The following is a 20,419-nucleotide window of genomic DNA, read 5'->3' on the forward strand; positions in this document are numbered from 1 at the left end:
TATCATTTTAGTTTTGGTGTTATTTTCCATTTTTAATTTAGATCTTGAATTTATTTAGTGTCTTTTAAGTGTTTTGTGTGTTCTTACTGTTTAAAGTGCTTTATAAAAAAATGTATATAAAAATAGATTTTGCAGAACCAGTAAAACACAATGTCTTCTGTTAAATTTTGCCTTTGCTTAGTCATTTTTAACTTTAATTTTATTGTATCTATTTATTTATTTTATGTATTTAGTCTTGTATGCATTTGCATAAAGTCAACTAAGATTTAGGTAATACACTATCTGACTGTTTTGTTGTATATTGCCTTTTTCATTAAATTTGTTCAGTTTAAAAAGCAATGGTTTACAGTTTTATAAAGACTATGTAGCACTCAAAACAAAATTTTGTTTATTTTCTTCCACAAAACAATACCTACAGAGGTTATTTCATAGACTGTATTGGTTATTAACGGTGTAAGGGTTTATTCGCCCTTTGTCCACATGGTGTCGCTGCTGCATCGCGCCTGCGCACATGACGGCAGCTCCCTAACTGATGTAAGACCTGACAGGACGTATAAAGTGTTGCCACCGGTTGCTACAAACGATTAAAGGTACCGTGTTAGTCGAGCGCAGCCTAAATCCTCGTGTAACGCACCCCACTGCTCGTGACATTTTGCTGCAGAACGGAACTCTGTCCGTTTTGTGGGTGTGTGTCTGTGTGTCCTGGGGGCCGGGTCATGAGACTCCAGAGGTGGGTTTCTTTCAGTAAGCTCGCAGCTGGATCACTCTCTGCGCCATCCTCCGGGAGTCAGGTCATTCACAACACTCAGCAGCACGTGCATCGTTTCAGTCAGTCTGTTGCTGTCATGGCAGAGGAGGCGAAGAAACTAGCCGCTTACGCCGCTGTGGATAACCACATCCAGGTACAGTGAACCCGTTGGACCATCACTGAGCCATTCACAGTCTGCTGCCTCTCAGTTCGGACTTTGTTAGCTTTAAAACAGCACTACATTCTTAAGCTAGCCGCAGCGCGCTAGCAAAGTTAGCCTCTATGAGCCTAGCTGCTGCTGTATTGCTGGCATCTAATTTAGAAGATTTTTAAGCGACTTAGCTTAGTGTTACGCGGGCGTGTCCTCAGATAGTGAGCTAACTTTATTCTGTATTAATGGCTAAATATACTACTGCTAATATTAGGTGCCAGCAAAACAAACAGACGGATAATTAAAGGCTGCATAGTGGTTTGCAGCCTATAATTATAAACTGGACCTTATAGAGCATTGGATAAGTAACACACACACACCCTGCTACCCATAACACAGCTATAACAGTAATATTTACCCACATAATATTGTCTTATAATGGTCTCAACTTGCTTATTTATGTAAGAGTATGTGAAAACAAGCATATTGTGCATCTCGGTGGTACTGTATCACACCTACATGATAGGGATTTTTTTTAGGACCTGGTGTAAAATGTAACATGGTTATTAAGGTTTCTCTCTGTCTTCTAGAACAACCAGGTGGTTGGAGTGGGGAGTGGGTCAACCATTGTATATGCTGTGGACAGATTAGGTGAGTAAAACCGACATCAGCTTTAGTTGTGGATACAAAAAAAATCTCAAATACTGTGTGTCTGAGACATTACATTTATAAGGTTTTACAGTTCTTATGTCAGGAAATGGAAAAGTTGCACCAATTTGTTAAAGAATGGGTAAACATAATGGGAAATTAGTTGTATTAAGCAAAACCAGATTTTTTGTAACACAGGCTAAAACATTTTCGACAATTTCTGTCATTTCTTTAAGTAGTCTTCAGGAACAGTTCTTCAGTCTTCTAGAAGGACTTTCCAGAGCTCTTCTTTGGATATTAGCTGCCTTTTGTTCTCTATCAAACTAATCCTACACAGCTTCACTAATAGTGTGGTCTGTGTTTTGAGGATTCATCACTGGGTCTGCTCCATTTACTGCCCCAAGCAGTTAACTGGGTGGGTGGGGTTTCCTCCCCACTCCTTTTAAACCAAGCAATCAGCCGGATGACCCACTCAGATCCCACAGCTTGTTCAGTAAGAACACCCCTTTTTAAACATGAGTGAAACAAACAAATCAGCCTGGGTTTGCAGATAACACTTAGAAAATGTTCCAACTTGATAAATAATATTGATGTGTGGCCTGTATTTAGGTTCAGTAGATAACTGCACATAAAAATGATTCCTCACACAACTTCTACATATATTATGATTCTGTTATGCTGCTTTAAACAGTAGTTGCGTCCCAATCTAACTACTTTATTCTGCATTGTCCTTACTTGTTAAGAGACTTCCAATTCACACGTTTCACTTTGCAGACTGTCTGAAACAAATGCCTGCAAAATGATCACTTTATTAATAATAATAACACTTTATTATTATTTATCAACTTTGTTCTGAAAGATCCATGCTTCCTTTGTTTCGGTAAACCCTTTTTCCAGCAGCAAAAACACTTTCCCCTCTGTTTAAGCAGCAAACTCCTCTTTCCCCACAGCTAACAGAAAAGGAGCGGACCCACTCCATCAGATTTGTTGTCACTGATTTTCAGTCCAGTTCTTGTGTCATGTGTCATACCTTACCTTAGCCTCTTAAGGAAGGTTTCCCTTCCTTAGTAATGGCCTTTGACAGCCACCCTTCCATGGAACCACTTTTGATGAGGCTATAGTGAACATAGATAGATCAGCTCAAGGTCTAGACGCATTTTCCTGCTCCTGTGTTGGATCTCTTTTGGTTTATGTTTTATTATTTAAGGACATCACTTTCAGATCCTTTTAATCCGCTTGGGGTAATTTGGTTAGACCTGTCATTTCTCCTTTTGTCCTCCAATTTAACTAGTTATCTCAACATTTTTAATTATTCAGTACATACAGTGCATGAGCTATACCAAGTTAGAGCTCACTGAACATCACCTTGGTGTAAAAATACTATTATAAATCAAACTGTGTTATCTTTTTTATGTCTGCAGCTTGTGAAATTAGGACAAATTTAGTGTCTTTGCAACAGCCCTGGCTTGTTTATGCCTGTATGATGCACAGGTCTGGACTGAAAGTAGCAAATTATCCACAGAAAAACATTTAAAAATAAAACCTTCAGAGAAAGCTGGATAACTATTGATCAAAGACTACTTGAAAAGATTTCAGGAAAGTCTGGCTGCTCAGAAGCAAAATATAAAGAAACGATGGATACCTCAAAACTTTTTCGCAGGACTATATTTGGACAGAAATGTCACCACTGGAAGAAGAACAAAGCTCACAGCTCCTGGTGTTATAGTTTAGTGTAAAAGTGTCTCTTTGAGAGAAGTGACAATGATAATCAATCCTTCCCTTTTCATAGTTCACATTCCTGTGATCACAAGTGAATTGCTGAACAGACAGAACAGAAGTAAACTGATTATCTTCTCGTTCTTAACAATGTTTGTGTCCTTTGTTGCAGCTGAGAGAGTTCGACAAGAAAAACTCAATATCATCTGTGTGCCCACCTCCTTCCAGGTGAGTTTGAGGGCTGAAAACACCTCAGCCCATCAACTGTTCGGATGTGTATGAACATTATAACCACCTAGTTTATATAAATGTAAAGACAGAAAACAGTATCACAGATTTTTGTTGGTGCTCTCTCCCTTCCTCCGCAGGCTCGACAGCTGATCCTGCAGCATGGCCTCACGCTGTCGGATCTGGACAGACACCCAGAGGTATGAGGAGCTTGTTACACATGAATCTGAAAGCCGTGGCGATGGAAACGGGCTGCAATATGCTGCCAGTCGGAGCCTGTCAGATTAAATTGGAGCATTGAGAGGATTCTGCAGCCAGCAGACTGCTGCAGCATGAAAATGTGGGGAACGGTTTGACTTTCTGTGTGTTGTATTCCAGCTGGATGTGGCGATCGACGGGGCAGATGAGGTGGATGCAGAGCTCACGCTGATAAAAGGTGGAGGGTGAGTACAGCTAAACACAGGCAGCTCAGTTTAAGCTGAAATCTCTTTTTTTTATTATTAATGAACATCTTTGTTTCACAGTGGCTGCCTGACTCAAGAGAAGATTGTAGCTGGCTGTGCAAAACATTTTGTCGTCATTGCAGACTACAGGTTCGTCTTAGCTTGTTTACCCAGAGTTCGTTGAAAGAGAGGCAGCATTTTCACCAGCACAGGACAAACAGCTGATTTGATTCCTTGTTTTTTATTCCAGAAAGGACTCTAAAGCTTTGGGCCAACAGTGGAAGAAGGGCGTTCCTATTGAAGTTATCCCCATGGCTTACGTTCCCGTCTCCAGGATGATAGCCCGGCGCTTTGGAGGGGAGGCCAATTTAAGGATGGCTGTCAGTAAAGCTGTAAGTGTTTGAGTGGAACATTTGTTAAACTCTTGCTGTCCTCATTACACCTCTCATGTTTGTTACTGGAGTAGTTTCATGGTTGGTTTTACTTCACAGCTTTGTTCTGATGCTCTGGGGTTTGTTGCAGCTCTCTTGTTTGAGGGTTTCGGATTTGTAAGGGTCTGTTTCAAGAGTTTAGCTGCTAATTATTTCAGTCAGCTACCCCACATGGATCTGAATTCCTATACTCCTTAAAATAAATCTTTATTTTACATCGATTCTTAAATACATCATCAGTCTCCTGCAGAGCAGATCTGTTCGTCACAGATATTACCGAGGCTCGGCGGCATCTTAGCATATATACCCACACCTCTGTACGGTGTACATTTTAGGACATCCTCGTAGTCAGAGTCAGGTGTCAGGACGAAAGTCATCAGGTGTCAGGAAAAAGTTGTCAGATGTCAGTGTCGGAGTTGGAAAAAAAGTTGTCAGAAAAAAAGTTGTCAGAGTCGAAGTGTGTCTCAAACCGCGCGCTTACATCGTGGGTAAGTCCTGATCCAAATTGAGCACTAACGTTTTGCACTTACTGGTAGTGACGTACCAGCTTTTGACGGTGATTCTTCTGCTGCCTTAATTTACAGAATGAATTTCCAACTCTTGATTTTACTTTGTTTACTCCTTACTTAACCCCACCTGTAAACTTTGTCGCATGCAACACAGGATCCTCATCGGGCTGCACATGAATTAGAACGTATGCTTATTTATTTTAAGGTCTATGACCCTCCTACATGCTGCCTAATAGCAGCGCCGCTTCGTTAATATACGTTTTTTAGGACAATCCGTCCAAGTTCTTCCAAAATCTACAATCACGTTAACATACGTGTTTGCATGTCATCATACTTTTATGCTCTTAAATGCCTTTTAAAAGGCCTCATTAGTGAAACAAAGAACCGTGGCCTCCACTGTATTAATCTATCTCAGTTGATAACAATAGAAACCATCAGCACACGTTCATGTGTCTTTGCATGTCTCCCCCATACTTGTTAGTATAAAGTGCAATTTAAAACACTAAAAAACAGCTTTTAAATAAGCAAAGATATCTTCACTGAATTAAAGTACGTTACATTATACATCTGTTTTATTGGTGTTTACACTGATACCGTTCACGTCTGCAACAGGAAACCGATTATACTAGAAACCATCATTTAAAATATGAAATGCAGTAATGAAGACGCTAAAATAGGGGTGCAGAAAAACATTTAATTTAAAATTTTTATTAAAACATTTCTCTCTTGCCGCCTCCTCTTCTCCACAGCAGGCGGTAAATGCCTCAGTGCCACTGCTGGCTCGGTAGTTTGATGCCACAGTGACCTACAGTGAACATACAATGGCAGTTTATATAAAAGCAAACATTAATATATATATATATATATATATATATATATATATATATATATATATATATATATATATATATATATATATATATATATATGTACTTTATGGGTACTTTGCAGACGCTTATCTAAAGTGATGTACAATCAGCTACGGCTTAGTCAGCGGTACCATGGAAACGGGCCGGTTCTCTAACCAGTGGTGTTTCCTAATCAGTTTTCAGATCAAGGACCATTTCGTTTACACCAGAGACCCCGCAGTGCTTAATCTGGAGGTTCAACAATCATGAATAAACATACGGAACTATAGCATTAATAATTTTTAACACTTATAGCCCATCTACATCCTCAAAATCGGCTATAAAACTGCTAACATTTACGTTGCTAACTCTACTGCAGCCTCCAACAAATGATCAGAACCATAACTGTCATCAGGGGTAGAAGAGATAAGAAGCATGCTGCAGTTTATATTAGAACTGTGATTAAATAACTTCATACTTACAACAGTAGAAAACAGCCATCGCCTGCATCGGTTCAGCTGAGTTGGTAGTTGCCATTATTCAGCTTTGGAAAACTGGTTGAAAGTCCCTCCCCTTCCGCTACGTCAGCAAGATGACTGAAATTTCTGTGTCAGCGCACTAAGCACTTAAATGTAGTGTTCAAAGTATAGAAGTGCGCGGTTTGAGACTCTGACAACTTTTTTTCTGACAACTTTTTTCTGACTCCGACACTGACATCTGACAACTTTTTCCTGATACCTGATGACTTTTGTCCTGACACCTGACACCTGACTCTGACTACGAGGATGTCCTAAAATGTACACCGTACCTCTGGTTTCCTGTCAGCCTTCGTCCAAAATCGGCTTCTCCTGCCGGGATGATGTCACATTCAGATGTTTTCATTCACCAGTGTGGATTAGATTCACCTGTAAAGTATTAAGCAGAGTATTACCTCACATTAGCAGCTAACGCGAACACCGCGGCCACCGCCACATTCCCCACCAGGAAGTGATATCATCAGGCTCATGCTCAGGCATGGCGGCCATCTTTGGGGTGAGGTGAAGGGAACAGGAAAGAGAGACCAACAGACACAGCAACCTTTAACCAGAAAGACCTGCTGAGAGGAGAAATACGTTAATGATGCCAATATGGCCTAAAACTGACATCCCGATACACCATGTTTATCTTGGTGTTCTGAAATCTCCTCTAAAACACTGTAAATGATGAATTCAGCATTATCACGCATAAAAAAAGACACCCAGTAGGATGTAAATCAACTCTGCTAAATTAAGCTTCATTGTGATTTTTCACTTTTAACAAACTTTTTATTTTGAACCCGGGACTCATGAACTCGATAAAAACCAGTGTTCTCCAGCTAACCCCTAATCCCTAACCCGGGGGAGGGAGCTGTCTGCCTGCTGTGAGTGAGAGAAGCTAAACTATGAAGAAAATTACATGTAGATGCTTTAAACACTGCCATGCCAGTTTGTACTCCCAATACTGCGATATAGACATATATCCTATGTAAAACTTCTCGATACAAGGAATAGATCTGATATATCGCCCAGCCCTGGATGCCGATACTGTCATATGTTCAATGCCAGCTTGTATGTAAACAGTCCTCTTCATCATATTCTTCACATTCTGACATCGTCAGACCAAGACAACACCTAAAGACCCATTTATGCTCGATGCAAAAGACGGATGCACAGACAGATGGACACTTTTGTCTCTCTCCTGTGTTGTTTATGGACTTAATTTAGTCAGTTTTTGACGCAGCAAACAGGACAATACCACCGGAAACGGTGGGGTCACAGTTGAGCATGACAGCTGACATGCTACCAGGGAAAGAAACACACCACAGAAGAAGAAGACAATGAGGACAATGGTGGGAGCTTTTGATGAAAGGCGGTGTTGTAGATAACTTTATAGCGATCCATTACCGCCACCAACCGGTGTCTGAAACAGACGTCCGAACCCGGAAGTGAACTTCGAACTCGCATCAACCCACCAGTGGATGCACGGACTTACCAACCACGGCAACATCAAAGATATGAGGGCAGTGACGTATGACGACGTATAAAACAAACGTACCTATTTTCGTATGTAAGAGAGCATATCATGTCATACAGCCGCCGCACTAAAGCAGGCGAGCTGCATCTGTTTGATTGTAGATTCTTCAGACCGGTTCAGGTTGCACTGCTGTTGTCAACACATCTATGAACCAAGTTGTGTCTTTTTGGCTTTCAGGGTCCCGTCGTCACTGACAACAGCAACTTCATCCTAGACTGGAAGTTTGAACGCGCTCAGAACTGGAAGGATGTCAACATTGCAATCAAGATGATTCCTGGTGAGGATTACTGGTATAAAAACTGACCTTTTCCAGATGAAAACTTGGGACGTAATATGGTGATACTCGTCATCCGTGCTGACTGGACGTGTAACTGCTGATGTCTTATTTAGGTGTGGTGGAGACGGGGCTCTTCGTCAGCATGGCTGAACGTGCGTACTTCGGGATGGAAGATGGAAGCGTGCAGGTCCGAGACGCTCCAGTCAACTGATGAGTTCACCATCATCACTTAACCTCATTTCTCCTGCAAGTGCTACAGTTCTGACCTACTCTCTGTCTACAATGAAACTGAAGCAGGAAAATTTTAACTCATCGTGAAATAAGTTACAAAGCTTGATTTTTCTCATCCAGCTGCTGGTGCTTCTGATTCTTAAGTTTTAAAGTGCCTGATGAGGGAAATCAAGTCACACTAGGAACGTTGTCATTAGGGGTTTGACAGCATGAGACTACAGTGTGCCTTATGATTGCTTTATTCCTCATACTGTTGAAAGAAATAATCTGACAGGCCTACACCAGCTGAGTTAAACTACACAGGTGTAAGGTTATGTGGTGATCTATTCTCCATACCTGAAGCCATATTGGCCAATCAGAGGCCTGACAAAATAATATAACTAGCTCTGGCAAATCCAAAAGTGGCACAGCATGAAAAGGCAGAATCTTTCATGTGGAGGATCTTATTTCAGATTTACAGAGCTGGATGGAAACTTGGCTGTAGCTATAACTATTATTTCCACTAGACAACATTAACAGTATCTGCTGTGACTCAATGATCTGGTTTCCTGCGCCAGATGAAGACAGAGTTTGGGAAATGTTTGCGGTTTCCTCTCATTTTCTACAGCTCCTTGTGTAGTGCTACACTTGTCAGTCAGTCTTACCGTTTCTTCATAAGACGGGGGAAAAAAATGAATGTGTGTACTTGAATGCATGCACTTTCTTCCACTGTGTTGGTTCTTTTTGTGCCTGTGAGTCACTTGCATGATGGCTATTTACTGCTAACACAAGCTTTTTCCTCACAGAAAGTCTTGTGCCATAATCTTCATTTTGAAAAGGTAAATGATGATCAGGAATATTTTCACCCATTTAAATGTGTCATATTAAATATAGTCTGTTAGCACTGTATGCATATTGTGTGTGTGCCTTGGCAGGCTAAAGCAATATACGGTAAACACAGAATCAATATTTAAATTGGCAAAGAAATGAGGAATATAAACAGACTTGGTATGCCGGGTTACTGTGACTGGCTGCAGCATCCATCATTGCTGGATATTGCAGTCCGCTCATGATGCCTTACACTGTTTAATTTTGCAAATGTATGTTTTTGTCTGTACATCCAACATCGAGGTGGGAGTTTTAACACAAAGCTGAGTTTTTAGCTTTGTCTACAGGCTGCTCTCAGGTATATGCAGGTTTTTACTCATGCCTCAGTGGCCTGAAGACAAAGTAAAACTTGACTGACCTTGTGTCAACATTATGAGTCCAAAAATTAAACAGAATGCACAAGATGTAGGATTTTTTTTTTCACCAGCATTTCTTTTATTCCCTTCTTCACCACTTGACTGTGAATATGATTTTTCTATGAAGGTACTGTTTTCTTTGTCAATCAATACAGGACCAAAATGTTAACAAGCCTCTTTGTTGTGTTTCTGATGAATCATTGCTATTTAATTCTTGTCATTCTGTAAAGAACATTGTGTGTTTGAATATGTTTACCAGCTGAAAACTGAACATTTATTCGCTATTTACTTAAGTTATCGTTAGTCACTAGGAATATTAAAATAACTGTTGCAGCTTTTGTAGATGTCAGACATGTTTTACTTATATTAGTAGGTTGATCAAATTACTTTATACTCTCAATACTTTTGTGTAGTTCTCCTCTTTGGCCACAAGGAGGCGACAGAAATGCAGCAACTATTACTACACAGGAGGCTTTTTGCAAGCGCAGCAAACTTATGGACAATGACCTCATATGCACTTCTAAAAGTATAATAGATTTACTCTACACATCAAGGAAATAAACTGTACACGGAGGCAAATAAATACAGACATTATGTCATAGTTCTGTTTGTTATACGAAAGTGAGATAACTCGTGACCAGGAACAGGAACTGGACCAGTGATCTGCACTGAAGCCACGTTGATGCTTACATGTCGACTGGTCTTGACAACTACGGTTGAATGACACTTGAGTTATCCAATCCGGTGCTTCTATTTATTGAACCTGGGACGAAGTTGGCCAATAACCTTGGTATTTTTCCTCACTGCCTCTGTGATTGGTCAGATGTGAAGTCAACAGGACTCGCCACCGGGGATTTTTATTTTTTGTTTTTTTTGCGTCACCCTTGCCAATGCGCCTGCGCCACTGTGATAGACAGCGGTTAATCCAATGGCATTAAGTGTTTGGGAGGCTGGCACGCTCTGATCCCACCTCTTTGAGTGACAGATGGCTAATGCAATCGTATTCTGCTTAGTATGCGAGGATATATGATTGACGGCAAAGGGCGCAATGAGCGATGGTTACATTCAATTTTAATGAGTTTATCACTTTTACTGTCCAATGCCAGTGTAGAAACAAGGCGGGATTCAGCGTTACCAAGGCAAGTCTAAATCTAGTATAAATGGAATAACATGGTGTCCCGGAGGCTGTTTATGTTTACTTAAAGAACATATTCAACGGGACGGGTTTTTGGGGCGCAACGAAGTTTTCTATGTCGTTTCAGTTTATTTGCACTTTAACTTTATTTTATGTTAAGATTTACAAGGCCAGTGGCATGTAAATCTCATATTTCACTAATGTGCCAGTCTTACAAATGGAAAGGGGGCTTCACTTTGGAAACGTGAGCATTTCCTTGGTGCTCCTGCTGTTGGTAAAAGCTCTCATAGGATTCGGGACTTCGCAAGCTCAGGGCTCCGCCATCGGGAGGGAGCCGCAGTCCGCCGCCATCAGCCGGGGTTCAAGCTCGACTTCGGCAGAAGATGGTTCAAGAGTCATGCAGCGCGGCTTGGAGAACGTAGGCGCCCCGGTCGCTGGAACAGACGTTACCGTGGAGGACGATGAGAATGGGTCGCCAGGTGAGGCTGACGAATCATACGGAGAAAGCAACGGGAGCGTCCGACCTACAAGGTAAGTCAAGAAAAAAATAAAATAAATAGAAGTGTAGGAGAACAGACAGCTTCGAGCTAGACTTATTTTATCGGAAAATTTTATTAAACATTTGACATGACAAGTATTCAAACACGAAACAATAGTTTTATCAGCTAGCTAAAACAATAATTTGAATGTCGAATTTTGACACGTATTATGTATCCTTCCGCCTGGTGAAAAGTTGATGTACACAAAGTTATTGTGAATGCATGGGCTTGTATTCCACTGAGTTATAAATCGTGTTATTCATGGTAATTTCTCACACCATCCTAATATTGTGGCATAAATGTACAGTGATGACAGCGGGCTGTCAGGGCAGAAAACCAGTAAAATGCTGTGTTTGCAGACAAATGCGTCTTCATGTCCGATAATGGACGTATACGACTTTTTAAAAAGTTTGAATGGAGAAATGGAGAAAATTTTAATATGTCGTGTATTTCTAGTCCCCGTCTTTATTTATATGATTCTGAATTGTGTTGTTTGATGAAAGTGCAATGTTTTAGTTGTTAGACTGGCTGGTCAAGCTTGGCATGTCGGGGCAAAACACTCCTCAGGATGAACCAAGAAAGTTTTGCGACGCACAAAATTAAGTTTCCCCTTCGCTTTTGTAGCAGGCTGTAAAGTCTGTTAATTAACTTGAAAAATGGACTGTAGCTACATGTTTTTGATGCTGTTTGGGTTTGTTAGAAGTTGTATCGACACTATAACCTGCTGCCGCTCACAGGAAATACAGTTAATTATCCTGAGCACGTGCGCTCTGTGACCGACAGAGTAACAGAGTTCAAAATATCATCCGAGGATGCTGCTTAACAAAACTAAGGGTTCAAAAGCTGGAATTATCTCTAAAAAATACTGCTTTGTTTCAAGGCATGAGCAAGAGAATATGCCCAGGCTTAGTTTAACTTTTAATGCAATCGTCTTTCAACCTTCCTTCTCACCTGACAACAGAACGAACAGCCTTTCCTACTTAAAGCTGGCTGTCACAATCAGTTTACGGATTTAACAAGTTGGTTGGGAGTTTAATTCTCTGTGGTGATTTAAACTTGTGGCAAAGTTGCTTTGAATCATGGCATCGGATGGAGAGTCAGTTCCGATGACTGTTGTGAAAACCTTAGAATAAATATAGGAATAAAAATAAATATATCCTACAGACCACATCTGCTACCACAGCCCAAAGATGAGATGCAGCTCTTGGCACACTGTATTGATTTAGTCTTCCTTAGCAAACAGCAGGTTTGACGCCCACCTTTAGATATTTGGTGCAGTATGTTCTCTGATTCTCCTCTGCTACTTACTTATTTTTACCAGGACCCTTATAGATGTATTTTCTTTAACCATCATTATTTCTTTGCCTTTTTTTTTGGCTGAGCATGTGATGTGCCTTGCTAAATTATTCTCTGTGTAGTATCCTAAACATCCTGTCTGTTTTTCAAGAGGGAGTTGAAGTCATAAAACTGAAAACCTTGTCAGAATCCAAGCGTTTGAAGGTTCTGACGGGGTTTCTGACCTCAATGTAATACTCCTACTACATATTCTTGCTGGTTAAAAATGCAGATGGTTTTTCTAATTTTTTTTTTTTTACATTTTTTTTTTTTTAATCTTGAGGCTCACTTAAAAGTTTCCTAATAACCCCCAATGCATTGTATATTAGCTCTGGTGGTCTCTGCTGCCATGCAGACCCTGCTTTCTCACAGCAGGGAGCCAGAGCATGCTGATCCAGTCCCATGAAGCTCAATCAGGAGGAAAGTTTAGTTTTTATATATTTAACTTTTTTTTTTATTATTTTAAAAAGAGGGGGAGGTGTTTCTACTTATCGTTCGCACTATAATATCAAACGGGACGTAATTACCGGAGCAGTTTGCTCAGAGAAAAGCAGCCTGGTCCCCTGCCGGTCACCTCAGCTGCTGCAGGAAAACTCCTGAGCGTTCGTCCTGGTGGCGGTCACACCCTGTTCCTCCACATCACTGCATCACCTGCTTTCTCTCACAGTCTGTTTCACACATTCAAGAAGTTGCAGTTGTTTGTAAGGCGGTTGCAGACGAATGAAGACGTCTGATGCTACAGCTCAAAACAACATAATAAAGATCACAGCTCTCTATGTGTGTATTTCTCCCTTGCATTTATTCTCTTTGTCTCCCGCTCCTGGGTTTAGTCTCTCTCATCTCACCCTTGCTGCTTCCCTGATGTTCTCACACACATGCACTGCTTTTTAATGTCACCCCTTGAGTATATATATAGAATATACCACATGCAGTATGCTCTGCTTCCACCTGTCTGCCAGCTGTGTTATTCTGCTTTAGAAATGTCACAAGAAACGTTGGTTTGGAAAGTTTTTCTTTAAATAAGGCATTACGTAAATCTCTTTCAGGAGAGATTTTATTGCTTTCTCATAAATAAACTAATCTGAGTAGGTTGCTTTCGTTTTTCTTTTTTTTTTTAACCAGTGTTTCTGGGCATCCAAAGTATTCAGATCCTGGAAGTGAAATAAACCTAAACCTGTGACAGTGAAACCAGCACACTCCTTCACTTGTTCCTGCTGGAGGAAACCATTTGTTTACATTATCCCAACTTCAGCATCTCTGATCTGATTTTTGTCTTTTTTTTTTTAAGAAAATGGACCTTTTTTATTTTATTTTATTCCCAATTAGTTTTCACTGCAGATCACTTCAAACACACTTAAAAACGACCCTCTGCTGCTCAGACGTCAACATTTTTAAGCTTCTGTCATTTGCAGTTGTTTTTTCTTCCCTCTCGCATCCTGTCATCTATAAATATTCTAGATGTTTGCTTTGATCCGGCATTCAGATTGTGACGAGCGAACGCCGTCGTGTCGTCTGACAGCTGTCACCTCACCCTTTCCATGTCAGAAACCCCGCTCTGGAGACTCGACGTTACACCTGTCTCGCCTCACCTGTACATGTGTGTGCGTGTTTGAAGCCTTTGTGTGTGAATGATGCATGCAGAGGCACTGCCAGGTTTGACGCCTCGGCAAGTAAGCGCTCCGCTGGGCTCTCCAGCACCTTGGGGGACCACTTGCAGGTGAGACGAGAGAGAGGACAGTAGCGTTGTTTGAACTTTCTACTCCCCTCCTCCTTCCACATCTCCACCCCTCCTCAGGGCTTTGGAGCTGCAACAGCTCTTCTGGGCCGCCTTGTTTGCAGGCCAGCTTCCACCAGCCACTGCTTAGCAACAGCCAATCGGCCAGGCCGGGTTGCTTACTGGCCAATTGTGACGGAAAGATGTGTCGGTGCTCAGAATTTGAGTTGGCCGCATGGGTCTGGTTACAGTAAGTTAATGGATGAACGAAGACTTCTTTTTTTTTTTTTTCTTTCTTTTTCTTTCTTTTTGCAGGAGTACTCTGTGTAACCAGGGAGATTTTGTGTTATTATAATAATAGACACTGGCCCCAAAATAACAGGTCAGAATGGAGATGATTGAACTCCCTCTGGGAGGTTTTAATTGAGTCTCAAATTTATTTTGGAAAGGTTTCAATACGCAGTTCTCAGCATCAGTAAAAATCTCTTTTATATATCATCCTAATGTAATTGTTTTTATTTTAAGTAATCTTGGTGTGATGATCCTTGGTGATTTTGTGATTTCATTTGAAGTAAATAAACATAACCAAGTCTTTATAATGTGACTGTGAAAGAAACATGGTTTTTCTAACACGATTATCAGTGGGAGTGGGATTTATTAGGTCAGTGGCTATTTTGGTAAGTCTGTAGGACCCGTCTGGCAGCACTGCAGTATGGGTGGGGCAGAGCCAGAAAGGTGTGATTCTCTGAGAGAGAGAGAGAGGATGAAAACACAAGAGTTGGGGCTGATAGTTAGCAGGACCATGCTGTCTTGTTTTCACTCTCACCGACTCATCACTGCTTAGCAACAACGAATCAGATCCTCGCATCAGAGCTGCTTCCTGGCCAATGAGGTGGCAGGAGCGTGGCGCCACAGAGTTTGGATTTTACCACGTGTTGAGGAGGGGAAAAGAGGGCGATAGGAAAGCTTTTAATGGTGTGTGTTTTTCATGTTGGCTAGATGCTTTTTTTTTTTTTTTTCCTTTTTGAACCGCACCCTTTGCTCTCTGCAGCACCGACACTGATGGATGCGGGGTCGATTTTAAAGTCCACACAAAGCTTCAACTGCTGTGAGAAAGATAAAAATTTAGAGGACAGTTATAGAAACCCTCCCATCCCATTAAGCTGTACTTAAATATGAGGATGTTATGTCATCAAGGTTTATATTGGACATTATTGCACATAAAAAGCTGAGCTGTGATTTATTTTTATTGTTTTCTGCATCTTTTTTTTAAAAGAATCCCTTCTTTGGTTTGTTACTGTGGCATTGTGCTCATCATGGCCTCTATTTCAGTGCAGCTGGTGGTGCTGGGTGCGGCCGGCTCAGATCTGCATCCATAACTTTCTCCCCACGTGCTCCCCACGCTCTCATATTTTTGCTCTGGACGCTAGGCTGAGTGGCAGCTGCGCGGCAGCAGAACTCCACACTCCAGCATGCAGCCAGGCTGCTTGCTGTTGCATGGTTACAGGCTGTCCTGCCCTGCCACTGGCTCAGACTCTGCAGAGCCGCCCACCCATTGGCTCAACCGAGCAGGAAAACTTTGTTTCCATTGGCTGCTGGGGAAAGAAGCAGGCTGTTGGGATTGGCCAGGCTCAGAAGCTGGTGCTCCTTGGAGACTCAGCCTGTGTAAACATCCTGGTTGTTTCTTTCAATGGAGCATGTTTACCAGCAGCTCAGTTTTTTGCCGGTGTGTGCATCTCAGAGGAGCGGAGTCTGGTGAGAGCGAGGCTAATTGGCTCCCCACTCCACCATAACGCTTTGTGATTTAAGAAGTGCTCGGCACTATTATGACACTTTGACAGCGTTACAGACAAGGACGCTAACAACCCACAGTCTGCTGGCAGCCTCACTTGATTCCCTTTCTTTCTTTCTCGCTTCCCATTCAAATGTCTTCTTCAGTGTCTCCACATCTGTCACGGTCGGCAGCAGCAGCCCCACAGGCTACATGTTGTCCCTCTGGTGCCGAGCAGAGCTGCAGCATCTCAGGGCTCAGACGTGGTAAATAAATCGCCTGGAGTTACAATAACGATACAGCAAGGCTGTTTGTTTTTTAGCTTTTATTTAAAGCTCCCCCTCTTTTCATTTTATTTTTTTCCCCACAGCTATCATGATACTAAGTTTCAGAATTAAGCCCCCCCACCACCACGTCTTCTTCTCAGCCTTTATCTTGAGTACAAAGAGCCAACAAAAGCTTTTGATCGCCCTCTCAGAGTGAAATCTCTTGCTTAACCTCTTTGGATCTCTGAAGATGAACTCAGTGCTCTCAGTGACTTTTACCTCACTTTTACATTCACAGTATGACTTGTGAAGGGGGGGTGGGGGGTGGAGCCAGCCGAGTGAAGGCCGCCTTAGCTTCCACCCTCTCAGAGAGCCAACTGCTTAGCAACAACCAATCAGCCTAATATTTTTGGCAGAGTCTCGCAACCAATTGAGAGGGTGAGAGCAGGCTTGAGTGTTGTGTTTTTATTGGTGGCTGAGAGGAAAAACATTGTTTTTCTTAGCGCCTGGCACTTCAGGCTGATGATGCTCAGGGCAGATTTGGGAAGTTAATCTTGGCTTTGATGGAGTTGAAAGAAGCATTGCCCCCTTTAATTGTTTAGTGATCCTATTTGCATCTTTCTGCAGACTCGGAGCTCCCTGCAAACGTGTCTGACTACAGTAAAACATGAAAGAAATGCTGCTCAAAATTGATTTGCACCCTTTGAAATAATCAATTTAAGACTTTAACTTCCTAGTTTAACATTTTTCTTCTCTTTTATTGCTGAGCCGTGCTCACTAGTTGTAATCAATAAGGTGTTACAGCCAATCAATACCTCTCACCTGCTCTGAAAGATGGAAAACACTGTCATAAACAAGCCAAATTTCTTATTCTCTTCATCGTGAGCATGCTCAGAAAGTGTGACACTTTGCAGTACCTCAGCAACTTCTGAGTTGCCCCAGAGGGAGGCAGTTAAACAACTCCCCCCTCCCATGTGTCCCAGTAGAGGGAAACTACTCGCATCCCAGCTGGATGGATGTGAACCAGTGTGTACTCGACAGGCCCTCGCTGGTTAAATAAAGCTAAAAGCCCCGTTGACAGCACCTCCTCCAGACAGATACAAATCAATAGTAGGGATCTGGTCGCTGGGGGAACGCAGGACATGATTGACAAGCAATGCGGCAGAAACTCTAACAGTTAGTCGACGGGTGGGGCTGGATGTCTTCATTCATTTAAGTCAAGATTGTTACTAGAAGAAAAGCGAGAGGAGAGCGCTGATGGCAGATAATGCTGTGTGAGCACATAAACAGCTATGAAATCCATCAGGAGAATTTCCCACTTAGTGCTAAATTCCTTCACTGAGCAAAACACTTAATTGAAGCAGAAAAGAAGAGGGGGAGAAAAAAAGGGAGACATCCATTGCCTCAGTAATATTTAAAATCTTTTCTCTGGGGTGAGGTGTACTGGTGCTGGTGGAAATCCTCAGATCGTATATCATCCTAAGCAAACACTTCCACCCCCTGCTTCTCATCCCCCCAAACTCTGCTGCAGCTGTTCTTTGTGCTTCTGAATGAAATGTGTGAAAAATGGATTCATTGAGTATTTAAATGATTTTTGCCATTAAAATGGTGAAAGAAGTTTTTTTTTTTTCTTCCAAACATCATTGATTATATCAAACACACTCAAGATGAGTTTTATTTAATTCTGATGCATGAGTGAAAGTAAAATTATGAGTTTAGGGGTTATTATAATACTACAAGTTAATGTTAGTAAAAAATCATTTTCTGAGTACATGATTAAGATTAATCTATGGAAAAACTAGGTGTTTAAGTTGCAGTACTGGAAATAAACACACCGTTGTTTATTGGGACCTTCGCTGTGGTGATGTCTTTGTCTGAGATGCACCCATCTGACCTTCAGACTTCCACAATAAAAGAATCTGTCTCACTGTATTTTAGGGGTGTAAATGTTCATTTTTGATCGTAATATAACCTGTTGATTTGTTGGATAACAGTTTGGTATTTACGGATTTCACATTCTTTCTTGATATTTTCTTTTTTGATCGAGCTAACAATGTGAAACTATATCACATGATTTAACACAATCACTTCCATTCATTTCATGTATGAAAAGAGAAAAAAAATGAATGAATGAATATCCCATCCATCCATTCATCTATCTATAACAGAGTGGTGTGAAGTGGCCAAAAAGACTCTTCTTTATCTTTAGCTATCTCAGTCTGTTATGGCCCTTTTCCACTAGAACCCACTTGACCCAGCCCGACACCACCCGTCCAGATTTGTAGGTGTTCCATCAGGATTTTCCTGAGGCGAGTACAAACATTTTTAGCACCTACTTTGTTGGGCTTCTGAAGGTGCGGAGTCGGGCCGAAAATCGTGACGTTTTCAGATAACAGACCACTATTGGCCAGAATTTGACCTCCTGGGATGAGTCACGAGAGCGACTCCCAAACCCTCCATCTTTAAAACCCTGAAGCTGCGACTGTGGATAACAATCAAAAACAATCACCATGGTCCAACACAGAGATGAAGACCTTTTTGTGCTTGATGGCCAACAAAAACATCCAGTGCGAGCTAGACGGTGCAATTCGAAGCAAATGACTTCATGATACTTGCTAGCCACCTTGCTAAGACCACCCCACCCACACCGAACCCCCCTTAACTGCCCTCTATTGCAGTGGGAACAATCGAAACCTGGGTGATGTGGTGCTTGTTGGTGTTGCTGACTCTGATGCTGCGTCCCCAACACACAGCAGCAAAGAAAAGCGTCATGGAGACGACAGACTGTTAAAGACCACCAGCATTGCTGCATACGTGGAAGAAGAAGTAGAGCTTGCTCATCCCCGTCTTGTACACAGCATCTGTGTTGGATTTCCATCATAGGTCTCGACAATCTCCACCTCCTGCCCCATGACCTTCAATGGAAGTAGAAGAGTCCTCCTCTTCTGGAAGTCTAGATGCAGGTGATTCCTGCCTGTCCACGCTACAAACCTGTCCACCAACATTCTGTACTCCGCCTCCCTTCCCTCTCTTACAAACCTTAAAACAGCTGAGTCATCAGAAAATTTCTGTAGGTGGCAGGACTTGTACTGAAAGTCAGTGGCGTATAAGGTAAAAAGGAAAGGTGGCAGCACAGTCTCCCAAGGAGCCCCCAGATCACTGACGAGCACATCAGACAGGACGCTGCCCAGACGGCAAACTGTGGCCTGCTTGTCAGTCCTCAGTTCAGACTATGGAGTTGTCGACACCCATCCCCACGCAGCTTATCACCCAGCAGCAGTGGCTGGATGCAACTAAAACATCACAATCTAATTTTCTTCCTGAGCTCAGATATTTGAACAAAAATAGACAAAAAAGAAATAAAACTAAGAGTCATTTCTGTTGCATTCACACCTAATAGTCCACTGGACCATACTGCAGTTAGTCAAACGGACTGGACGTTTTCATTAAATAGTCCCATCTTCGCCAGAGGAGGTGCTGCATCAAGAATTACTGAAGGAGAAGACTAGACACAAAGAAGAAGAAAACTTGGGCATTTATTGGTTAATGCAGGAAAAATTCTGTTTTCACCACATAGGAGTAAAACATGGAGCTGCATCAGATCCTAGCGGTCTTGGGTTGATCAAGACCGCTTTTAGGTGTCCCTCCTCGACGAGCATTTCAGCCAGCAATCATCCTACACTCGCATATATTTCTTTACTAGAGCTGGATTAAAAATATTGATTAATCAATTTGAGTTTATTCAAATTTAAGTAATTCAATGTTTATTTATAGAAGCTGGAGATAGATTTTTGTTGAATTTATTTTTTATACGCTTCCTTCTCCAGTGACAACAGTGACCCTGCTCTGATGTGACTTACTGATGCTAGGCGAGATCTAAGCACATATACACAACTGAAAGGTTTTCCTCTCCGAGATAAGGCCAAATTCAGATTTTTAAAATAACACTCATAATAACACCCGATGGAAAACTAATAGAAACCTTATAAATAAGGAGGATAAATGGTTTTTTTGTTGGATTATGTTCACAGCTGTGACAAAGCCCCTGTACACCTAAAACCAGCTTCTCTCGCCTAGAAGATGCCACATTCAGATCTTCATAGACTGGTTAATGTAGACAAAGATCTTTCAAGTATCATATTTCAGAAGTGCAT

The 20,419-nt window shown here is 41.7% G+C and overlaps 2 protein-coding genes across 2 annotated transcripts in view; both read left to right on the plus strand.

Annotated features, from left to right (window-relative positions):
* The first annotated feature begins 531 nt into the window (after positions 1–531).
* rpia (ribose 5-phosphate isomerase A (ribose 5-phosphate epimerase)) lies at positions 532–9,539 on the plus strand. Its single transcript, XM_041972662.1, has 9 exons — positions 532–902; positions 1,490–1,550; positions 3,436–3,491; positions 3,632–3,691; positions 3,870–3,934; positions 4,016–4,084; positions 4,185–4,326; positions 7,952–8,051; positions 8,165–9,539. The coding sequence occupies exons 1-9, from the start codon at positions 717–719 to the stop codon at positions 8,260–8,262; spliced, it is 837 nt and encodes a 278-aa protein (XP_041828596.1). The 5' UTR covers positions 532–716; the 3' UTR covers positions 8,263–9,539.
* Positions 9,540–10,552: 1,013 nt separating this feature from the next.
* eif2ak3 (eukaryotic translation initiation factor 2-alpha kinase 3) overlaps positions 10,553–20,419 on the plus strand; it is a 31,332-nt gene continuing 21,465 nt past the window's right edge. Inside the window, exon 1 of the mRNA XM_041972702.1 lies at positions 10,553–11,171. Coding sequence (XP_041828636.1) covers positions 10,858–11,171 — 314 coding nt within the window. The 5' untranslated portion in view covers positions 10,553–10,857. The remainder of the gene's footprint in view (positions 11,172–20,419) is intronic.

Source organism: Melanotaenia boesemani, chromosome 20 (assembly GCF_017639745.1).
Source record: "Melanotaenia boesemani isolate fMelBoe1 chromosome 20, fMelBoe1.pri, whole genome shotgun sequence".
NCBI classification, from domain to species: Eukaryota; Metazoa; Chordata; class Actinopteri; order Atheriniformes; family Melanotaeniidae; genus Melanotaenia; species Melanotaenia boesemani.